Genomic DNA, 10,778 nt, shown 5'->3' on the forward strand with positions numbered 1-10,778 from the left:
CTCCCCACATTGGATGCTGCCTCACTGTTTAAGATTCCTGTTAGACATCATTCCTTCCAGGAAAGCCTTTTCTGACCCTAAGTCAATCAGGTACCTCCCCTGTACCCTCCCACCGCCCAACCCCACAACACACACAGCCTACCGGGCACTGTCCTGTTTCCCTAGGTCCTCAAAGGCTGGGGCCATATGTTGTGCATTGCCTCTCCCAGGAAAGAATGCAGATCAGGTGTGAATAAATGGAGGCATGAAGGTGAATAGGTAACATTGAGTGATTATGAAGTGCCAGGCAGTATGGCAAGTGCGATACAGGTATCATCTCATTTACTGCTCACCATGCCTTATAGGGAAGGTGCTTTTATTAGCACCCCCATTTTATAGACGAGGAAACAGAGGCTCGCATTAGGTATCCACCGAGCATCCAGGCAAACAGACTCGAGCCAGTGCCTTTGTACTCTCACCTGATGGATGATCATCCTCCATAAGGGGCCCAGTCCCCAATCCCTCTGAGATTTGAGTAGGGAGGAAGCTCGGAAGTGCTTGGACCCCTGGAAGGAAGAAAATGCTAATCCTGCCACCCTCTGCACCATTCAGATATCCTGGCCCTGCCCATCTGCTCTTGGACAACCCGACCTAGGAAGAGGAATGATGTAGGGAAGGGGGTGTTTGGGCCAAAGACAAGAAGGTACAGCAGGGCCAGGGGTGCTACTGTCTAGCCAGGTTCCAGCCATTGGGGTATTGGCTCTACTCAAAGGAGGTGGGTTGGAAGCTTGGGGAACCTCTTGACTAAATCCTACCCAAATCCACTATCGTCCATTCCCGGAGGTACCCGACACCTGCCCAGTAAATGCTAACATACCTCCACTGACAGGGAGCTCCCTACCACTCCAACTAGGCAAAATCTCAGCAAGCTTCTCCTTCCCTTAGCTGAAATTTCCCTCCTCGGGGACGTCAAGGGGAGTCCACTCTCTCACAGTAAAACCAACAGGCCTAGCTGGAGGGCATATCCTTTACTTTGTCAATACCACAACACCCCACTTTTCCCCAGACAGAACCCGTAGACAGAACTTCACCTCCTAAGCCTTTTTCATAATGCTCCCCATTATCCCCCCGCTTCCTGCCCCTCCAAAGCTCTCCAGACACAGGGAACCATTCTCTTAACTTTGGAAAGCCTTCTGCTTGGGTTTCCTGCTCCTCAGTCCCCAGAGATAGCAGAGTGGGAAGGTTTCCAATTTTACTCTGGAGGACCAGAGAGATGGAGTGATTCGCCCAAAGGCCCACAGGGAAGGGGTGACCTACAGGACCTGGCTCACCTTGTTCCCAGCCTGGGACTGCACAGTTCCCTCCCAAAATACCGGGTGGAAACACTCCCTGGACATCTCTCCTGCTTTACCCAAGTCGAGGCACAAGGACACTGAGATACCAGCCTCGTCTGGAGAGTGGAAACTTAACTGTTGCTCTGAGGTTAGTTAGCATCCTGGGAACTGCAAGGCCTGTGCCTTTTGGAGAAAAGAAAACATTATCACTAACCCAGAGGTTGTCCTGGCTTGGAGCTGCTCCAAAAGAGTATGTGTCCCTGTCTTCTGAGCTAGGTGAGACAAGAGAGCCGTGTGTGTGTGTGTGTGTGTGTGTGTGTGTGTGTGTGTGTTCAAGCCCAAGGCATGTGCTCCTGCGTGTGTGCATGCGTGTGTATGTGTAGGTGTGTACATGCAAGGAGGAGCCCATTTTAAAGAGAATCTCAGAGGAGGTAATGCTTATTCCCAAGGAAGGAAGCAAAGATGATGGAATCTCAGGCAGCTGGCATTTTCAGCTGGAAGATTCGCGGTGCCTGAGGTGGGCAGATGTGATGATGGATACTGGAGTTCTCAAGGTCCAGGCCTGGGCACTCAAGGTCCTTGAGTGAGGGAGAATCAGGCTGGTGTATCTCACAGGCTCCTAAACACCCAGCAGATGTTGCAAGACTAGTTAGAACCTGGCTGTCTCCCATAAGGCTGCGGGAGAGGCGTCTTCCACCATCAGGAAGACCCCTCTACCTCTTCCACATAAAGCGGCACCAAGGCCCTGAAAGAGGAAGGCAAGGAGGCGAGTGTGGCTGGTGTGGAGTGAGCAAAAGGGACAAGGAGTGGGAAATAATGCAGGCGAGGCCCAGGGGCCAGACTGCATCGGGTTTCACAGGCCACCGTGAGAGACAGGCTCAGGTTTGGGGGGACCTGAAGCTTATGCAATTTAGGGGCCATCCTTAAAAATAAGTCAAAATTAAAAATAAGAATTTGACTCTGGGCCTTGGAAGGGGGCCTATGCAAATGAGACGCCTGGATGGTAAATGTGCTTTTGGCCGAGGGGAGAATTTTGGCTTTTGCCTGGAGCGAAAGGGAGCCATCAGAGGGTTTTGAGCAGAAGCGTTATCTGACCCAATTAACCTTTTAGCAGGATGTGTCTGGCTGTCCAGTGAAGGATGAACTGGGGGCAGAGGGCAGGCAGGAGAGGAATTAGGACACCAATGAGCAACATGGGCCAGGCAACAGTGGCCAAGGGGTGGGCAGTGGTCATAATCTGAAGGCAGAACCAGCAAGATCTGCTAACGGGTAGGATGGAAGGTGTGAGAGAAGAAAGGCAGAAGGGTTGACCCTGAGATTTTAGGCCTACTCGTTATCTCCACCTGAGGTGGAGAAGGAGAGTGATCACTGACGACCTTGTAACATGCAGGTCTCTATCTTATCTCTTACCACCCCTGAGCCTGAGCTTTCATTCCTCTCTCTTCACAGATAAGGGTACTCAGAGAGATGGAGTAACTTGCCCGAGGTCACACAGCCAGTAAATAAACAGCAGAGCCTGGATTTGAACCCAGGTTTTCCCAACTCCCAAATTGATATCTGTTCTAATACACCAAGAAAAGCAAGGTTTGGGGACACTGGTAGAATGTCAGGTGGGAGAGACAGTTCCTGTAGGTAAGGCATGTTCAAAAAAAAAAAAAAAAAAAAGCCTGTGAAGAAAGTTCTCAACACCCTACACCACACTCCTCTCTGACTCCTTCTAATCCCTTTTCTGATCCACTGCCTGGCAGATCTCAGCTGTGATCTTGGAGAAATGTTTTTTGGCATTTCTCAAGTTTTCTTAATTCACTGACAAGGTAATGACTGCCTCGATCCATTATACACATTTTCTAAAGGAGTTTCTGCATTAGGATGCAAAGCAGGCTTCTCTGGCTTAGAGAAAACCTGAGATTCCTGGGATTTAATCTTCTAACTGATACAGCCCCTAAATCCAATTTAGTGCATTTAAACTATAGGAATTGATGGTCTCAGATGCATCCACTCAACAGGTTTAGTCTCCAAATGAATCCGCCACCATCACAGTCATCCACATGGCCTGCACTGATATTTTTATTATCATTATGGATTGAAAGGTCTTAGCTCATCCTTTGGGATGTTCATTTCTACTGTAGTTTACCCAGAAAGGCTCATGCCACTTTCTGCATTCACTCCTTCGCGTGGTGTCTGGGAAAAATGGACACATCAGTGGAAGCTCTGACTTAGGAATCTTTCACCATATTGAGGCTTTGTTCTTTTCAAACCACACCCCTTCCACACTAGGAACAGCACCTGGCAGGCCAAGCTGAACAGCCCTTGTCCCCTCCAGCCTTCTGCTCCTGGCAAAACCTGCCAGCAGGAGCAGATATTTGATCTGTCGTAAGCTGTGATGTTATACTGCCCAGATGTTCCACTCATCAGCCTGAAGGCTCAGGTTACAGCTAATCAGAGCTGCTCTAGTCTACAGACCCCATGCCCACCCCACTTTCCCACCCCCAGGAGATAGTCAGGATCCATGGCCCATATGGCCAGCTGAAATGGAGTAAGTGGGACCTGCATGGGGTCAGGGGGCTCACAGAAATGGCCCTTTTAGAGTCTTCACATCAGTGGCCTAGAAGGCATGTACTCTCGAAGCCCTCTAGGGCCATTCAGACTGCACAATGCCTCCCCCAGTCCTCAGACACCTTTATCTCCTTGACCCCTAGGACCCACTTCCTTTCCTCATCAGTAGTTTAAAAAGAGTCTGGATGGAGCCTGGAAACACTCCACAAAAGAAGCAGAACAAACTGTGATCACTGTGGCTGGAGTTTCCAAGCCACCAGAATGTGCCTGATTTCTCCCCAAATATTTTGGGACTGCACTTTACTGCTAAGAAGGGGGGAGGCGGGAGGTTGCAAACTCAGCATAAAAAAATTTTTTTTTTTTTTTCTGCTCTCAGGATAAAGTCAGACCCAAGAGACATACTATTGAGGAGGGGAAATGACGCAGGCCCACGTCATGTCCATAAAGACACAACAAAGCCCTTACCCTTTCTTAGACAAAAGACCCCTCTTCTTCAGGGAGTTGGTGAAACTGTGCACTTGACTTTGGGAAATGTGTGCTGAGATCTAGTCAGTACAGATGCCCAAGACCAAAGCCAGGTGGTAGCAAACTTTGGATTTAACCGGGCCTCACCAGGGGACTTAAGGGACTCTGGCAGGGCCATGTGAGCTGCAGGCTGTCTGACAGTGGTGAGCCAGAAAAAGGCTGAGCCAGAAAATGGAGTGGAGAATGGTCAGCACCTGCTGACACCCCACTCCCCTGAAGGAGTGGCCAGAGGCACATACCGGGTGCCCATTTCTAGGGCAGACCTGCAGGGGCCCAAGGGGTAGTCCAGTCCAACCGTCACTTTACAGTCAGGGGGACTGAGGTCAGGAGGGGAGGGTCACCCCGGTGATCTCTCCAACCTTAGATGGTCAGGGCTGACAGGGGTCCCTCCAAAGTTGCCCAACACCCATACTTGGCTGCTGAGGACAACAGAGATCCCGGAATTCCCAAAGGCACCAGGAACAGAATGGGCAGCTTTTCAAACTGCTCTCAATCCTCAGAAGTGCCAAGAAACCTCATCTTCCAAAGGCAGCAGTTTCCAAACATTTGTATTTTTAGCAGCAGAAGCCATCCTCCAAACAAAACCTTATGCAAAACCTGAAGCTACAAAACAGATCAGGGGGCTGCTGTCTCCAGTGGAGCCTGAGCCAGGCTCCCAGCTCCACTTCCAGCCCTGAAGACTTCTTTCCCAGGGCCCTGTGCGGAGCTCAGCCTGAAATCCCAGGCCTTGGGGGGCTTGTGGCCCTGGAGCTGCAGCAGCCGGATCAGGCCGGCCCCTCCTTAAGACCCCTGGAGGGTGTGGCTGGTCTCTGAGACCTGGACAACTTCATTCTCCACCAGGCCCTGGCCGCAGTCCCCATTGAGCTGTCTCATGCGCAGGTTAATGGAGCCGTATGTTTTCCTGGAGCCCCTACCAGGGACGAAGGTCGGCCGGCGGTAGAGCTCGCCCTTGCACAGGGAGACCATGAGCAGCACAGACAAGAGCATGCCGCCCACTGTGAGTAGCCCCAGGCCCGCGATAATGCACTTGTCCAAGTGGGAGCCCAGGCGGGCGTAGTACATCTCCAGTCGTTCCATCTCCCGCGCTGTCACTGAGTCTGGGTTGACGCGGGCCTCGCGGGGGATGGCGTATGCTGTCACCACCAGGAGGATCCCACTTACCAGGAAAACCAGAGCAGAAACGAAGCCATAATCCACCGGGCGACTCACAGGCTCCAGGCCTGGCCCCTCTTCTGAATGCAGGGACAGATCATCCCTCTGGGATTGGGGCCATGAGGGGACACCCCCAGGGGGGGTGGGGGAGCTGCCCAGTCTGGCATCCCCAGGGTTCTGGAAACGGGTCTCATGCTCCTCTGAGGAGAAGCAGGCATTCTCCACACCATCGCTGGATGGGGCCACCAGGCCCAAAGGAGCTGGTCTCCTTGGCGTCTGGGGACCATTGCTCAGTGTCTTCAGTTCCAGACCAGGGGGAGATGCCATTGAGAAGAAGGGCCCCTGCTCATCCCTTGGCCCCTTGGCAGCTGGAAAAGAAAACAGAAAGTCAGTCGAATTTAGCAAATCTCTACCAAGAGCCTGCTGGTGCTGGATATCACACTGGGCCCCGAGCCACGTGCAGGTGCGTCAGGTGCAGTTCCCACCTGGGTGCCTGCCAGAGAGGGAGGTGGGGAAACGAACAGAGACAGCAGTGAGATCCAATCTGTGCTAGGATCCTGTTTCAGCACTGGCCGTCTTTGGGCAATTCACTTATTCTCTCTGGGCCTCAGTTTTCCCATCTATTAAATGGCAATACTACTACCACTCCCTGATGTAGGGATTGAGATAATCCATATAAAGCACTCATAACAATAAGTGCTCGGTATCAGTGATGAGCTATTATGATGATGAAGGGAATTTAGATATAGTGGCTGGCAGGTTCAAATCCCAGCTACACCCCTTGCGCTTGGGCAAATGATATGACTTCTCATTTGTTAAATGGGACTAAATGAAATGCCTCCCTCATAGGGTTGATGTGAGGATTTCATACAATAATGCACATAAGGCCCCAGCCAGATCAATTAGTGGACACTGTTGTGATGAATAAGGATGACCAGGAGCAGAGGGACGGGGCGGGGCGGGGGTGAGATGATGGAGGTGGTCTGGGAACAAAGAGGAGAAAGTCAGAGAAGCCTCTGGGAGTTGGTGGCATTTGAGCCAGACCTCAGAGGATGGGTGGAAAAATCCCCCAGCAGTGAGAGTGGATGTGGGTATTCTGGACGGGGGAATGGTGCCTCAGAGGTCAGCCGGGACCCATGCTCAAAGGACGCTTAAAGTGAGGCCAAGGAACTGCGAGGCAAGGTGTTGGGGCAGGGAATGCTGACATCTGCCTAAGTTTCAGAAAGCTCTCTCTGGCTGCTGAGTGGAGAACAAATGAGAAGAAAAAGAGTAGAGGCTCGGGGTCCAGGGAGGAATCTGATGCGGTCGGGGGAGGCATGGATGGGGCTGACAGGAAGCATATTTGAGAGCCATGACTAAAGTCACAGCCAAATGCCTTTATGTAAGTAGAGGGTGGGGCGGGGAGACCTGGATGAGGACGACAGAAGGGGAGCTGAAAGGGGAGGGGAGAAGGGGCACTCTCTGCTCAAAGCGGAAATATCCCACCCAATACCTGAACACACCCCTGCACAGACAGACAGACAGCACACGTGCATTCCTGCCAAAAGACAACACATTACGTACAGCCCATGGGCTACATTTGGCTTCACAGAAGGTTTGCTTTTGTTTGTTTGTTTGTTTATGGTCTGTTCATTTGTTTTTGGTGAAGTATTTGCCAATATACAGAGGGTGCCAAAAAAAATGTATACACATTTTAAGAAAGGAAAAAAACTATTAAAATTGTAATAATATATACCAATAACAAAAGATGAATACAAGTCACATTTGACTTCTGCAATTACAAGAGGTGCTCAAAGCGGTTACCATCAGCGTCCAGACACTTCTGATTACGGCGAACTACAGCTTGAGCAACGTTGACCAATGTGTCCACTTGTATACATTTGTTTTGGCTCCCCAGTATAAAAAGCAAAAGATTTTACATTTTAAACTTCAGATTCCTGGCTTCTTTTACGAAATGGAAGAATCTGGCCACCCTAGGCCCCCATTCCCTCCCAAAAACACTTAGCTGGAGTTGATGATGGAGTACTCCCTTTGGCAGATCCAGGGCTCTACCCACAGGTCCCCCTGCAGCCTCCTTCCCCACCTGGCATGTAGACTTCCTGATCCCACAGCAGAACTCCTCTGTTCCCCGTACACACCGATGTCCTAGAGGTACATACATCCAGGGCCCCAGGCACACAGACCAAAGTCCCCACACTGTAGAGAGACCCCCGGTTGCAGAGTGACTCATGTGCTGTAGTGTGTCTACACACACACACACACACACACACACACACGATTCTATATGTTTCTTTGTACTCCCATGCCTGAGTTTATTCTCCAGTGCACTGTGGTTCTATGTGTGTCTGTGTGCGAGAGAGAGAGAGAGAGAGAGAGAGAGAGAGAGAGAGAGAGAGAGAGAGAGAGAGAGAGAGAGACGAGTAAATGAATGAAGTGGAAATGAAGGAAATGAATGAAACTCAAAGAGCCTCAGTACAGGAAGGCACGTTTTCTGATCTTTCTGATCTTATTTCCAACATGGACTTGCATTGAACACCTCTTAACACACACAGAGCCTTTCATCTGTGTACAAAGCTGTTTCCACTTACAATCCATTTCTATCACCACATCCCTCTCTCCTGAGTTTCAATTTAATAAATGTTTACTGGGCACCTACACTCCCTGTTGGGCCCTTATAGCGGGCACTTCCCTTGGGATTATCTCGTATAACCCTCACCAGCCCCCACAAGCAAGAATTACTGTCTCCATTTGCAAAAGGTGGCTGAGAGCCCATGGCACGCTTGTGGGGGGCTGGAGTGGAACTCAGATCCCTAAGAACTGCTACAAACCTGCAAACCCACAAACTCTTGTGCCAGTGGCATCATTCTACCCTCCCTCCCTGGCTCTTCCAGCTGTCATTCTAGACTCTTTAATTTATCCCACTGTTTAACAGCCAGGATGAGTAGCTTGAGGGCAGGGATATGTCTAAATTCCGTCTGGGTCCCCAGCCCCCTGTACAGTGCTTAGAACACAGCCACCCCTCAGGAATGGCTTGGCAACCTGCTCAGGCAGACAATCCCTCCCACACACGGGTCTGGGAGGCCTGTTCAAGGCCAGGCCCTGCCCAGACTGCTCCCATTCCCAGTAAACCAAGAGGAGAGGTAAGTTGTTTGGCTTTTTCACTCTTAGCACCAAAGCATTTTCCTGAGTGCCCAGCCACAAACAGGGACTGGCAGTGACTGCTCCTGCCCAGTAGGTGTCCAGATGTCACCCTCCATCCCACCCCAGGGTCTTCAGCACCCTTCAGAGAACTCAACCCCTGGAATGGCCCAGGAACCACCTTCCCAGCCTGGCACATTGATGCCTCTGTATCCCAGAGAAAACCCAGGACACCCAAATTCTGGGAGCAGAGCTGTTTTTCACCAGCAGGAACCTAAAACTTTTTCTTTCGGATGCCAGAGTTAGGAGGAGGGTGGAGAAAAAGGAGCCTCGTCTCAGCATTTCTCTCACACACAGGTTCAGAGATACCCACAGTCACACAAGGCACGCCCAGTCAATTACCCAAAACATAAGCAGAAACAAACTGACAAAGATGCTGGGGTCCACGGCTCACACCCAGCAACTGTACCAGTTACACTCCAATTCCATCTGCGGTTCAACAGGACCGGAAAGGCACACCCCAGTTCTACACTCACACCCCTAGGGGCCGTTTCCACGCCTAGCACCCACAGACATGGGAAGCCACGCGGTGGGACCCACAGATCCGCGGACCCCACTGGTACCCACACCCAGAAAGGGATAGAGCTGGTTACACACACACACACACACACACACACACACACACACCCTAGGACTGCTAAGATCTAAGCTACTAGACCCACCAAGACCCACCGGGCCCAACACCCCACACGCGCACACTAACACGCGGAGAAACAGACGCACAGCGGCCGTGGGTGAAGCTTCACAAAACCCAACCGACACAGACACGCACGAGTTGTACACAAAGCCTCAGGGCGCGCACATACACACACGCAGGTCCACGCTGTTATACCCAAAGTTCCTCGCAAGCGCTGGCGCTGGGCTGCCCGCCGCACCCGCGCGCCCGCCTGCCTGCAGCTCACACCCCCTGCTCTTGCCCTTGACCACAAACGCTGCCGGGCCAGGCCAGGCCGAGCCGGGCGGCACCGGTAGCCGGGTGGCGAGGCGGCCCAGCGAGGCCAGGCTCTGCGAGGACCCGCGTGCGCCCGAGTCCCCTCTCCGTATGTCCTTCGGTCGGGCCGCGAGGTCAGGCTAGTTCTCTGTGGCCACCCCTCCCCGCCTCGGGCCTCAGCCGCCCGCCGTCCCCGCAGTCCCCGCTCCGCGAGCGTACCTGTGCCGGGCCTCCCCACGCGGGAGGCGAGGCGCCGGGCGGCCGGCGGGCGAGAGCGAGGGCACCCGCCCGCCTCCCTGCAGCCGGCGCCCGCCCGCGGGTGTCTCCGCTGCGGCGCAGCCCCGGAGGGCGCGGGCCCGGCCGCCACCTTTTCGCCCTCCCCGGCTCCCGCCCCCTTCCCAGCCCCGCGCGGAGCCACTGCCGAGGCGCACGTACCTGCTTGCGCCGCGCGGGGCTGCACGCCGGTGGCCACGGCAGCTGGGGTCTCCGGGGAGGGGGGACAAGGGAAGGGGCGGGAGCCCGGGATCGCGGAGCGCAGCGGATCGAGCTCCACCCGCGGCCGGCGAGGGCGCCCGGAGAGTTAGCACCGGGAGGGACTGGGCGGCGGGTGTCTGACTGTAGTAAGGGTGGAGGGACACCCTTCTCCCCTTCCCCTTAGGGCTCATCAGCGGGCTTAGTGAACTGAAGCTTCGAGCGCGCGGTCCGGGGCGCAGGGGCGGGGCGTGGAGGTGGGTGAAGAGGACCCCTCCCCCGCCTCCTGTCTCTCCCCACCGCTGGGGAGTCCTGACTGCGCCAAACTCAAAATCTTCCTTCCCTCCCCAGCCCTCTCCTCTCCACCCCACCCCACCCCCGCACACACACGGCCCCCAGGTAGGACCCAGGTCCTTAAGTCCGAACAGTCTTCACAGATGCGTGCGTCTCCGTGGCTCAAGGGCGCCGCCTGAAGGCTGAAAGGAAGCCTTTGACGAACGCCCCCCTTCTCCCCACCGCCACACCACCTTTTTACCTGCTCTTCTTTCTCAGTGGACAGTGGGGTGCACAGCCCAAGAGAGGTGTTCTCTTGGACCCCGGAGCCCGGCGTGATGGGTGGGGTGAACAGGCAG

At 53.6% G+C, this 10,778-nt stretch overlaps 1 protein-coding gene across 2 annotated transcripts; it reads right to left on the reverse strand.

Annotated features, from left to right (window-relative positions):
* Nucleotides 1–4,450: 4,450 nt before the first annotated feature.
* Nucleotides 4,451–10,489, reverse strand: TMEM74B (transmembrane protein 74B). Of its 2 annotated transcripts, none has more exons than XM_033094373.1 (2): nt 10,111–10,489; nt 4,451–5,914 (listed from the first exon to the last, which is right to left on the reverse strand). In XM_033094373.1, the coding sequence occupies exon 2, from the start codon at nt 5,871–5,873 to the stop codon at nt 5,175–5,177; it is 699 nt and encodes a 232-aa protein (XP_032950264.1). In that variant the 5' UTR covers nt 5,874–5,914; nt 10,111–10,489; the 3' UTR covers nt 4,451–5,174. The 2 variants fall into 2 exon arrangements, with proteins under 2 accessions (XP_032950264.1, XP_032950265.1); XM_033094374.1 differs by lacking the exon at nt 10,111–10,489 and adding an exon at nt 9,895–9,975.
* Nucleotides 10,490–10,778: the final 289 nt, after the last annotated feature.

The sequence above is a fragment of the Rhinolophus ferrumequinum genome, chromosome 23, assembly GCF_004115265.2.
Source record: "Rhinolophus ferrumequinum isolate MPI-CBG mRhiFer1 chromosome 23, mRhiFer1_v1.p, whole genome shotgun sequence".
Lineage (NCBI taxonomy): Eukaryota > Metazoa > Chordata > Mammalia > Chiroptera > Rhinolophidae > Rhinolophus > Rhinolophus ferrumequinum.

Excerpts from the sequence above, each read along its gene's own strand:
- TMEM74B (XM_033094373.1), bottom strand. The coding sequence starts at position 5,873 with ATGGCATCTCCCCCTGGTCTGGAACTGAAGACACTGAGCAATGGTCCC.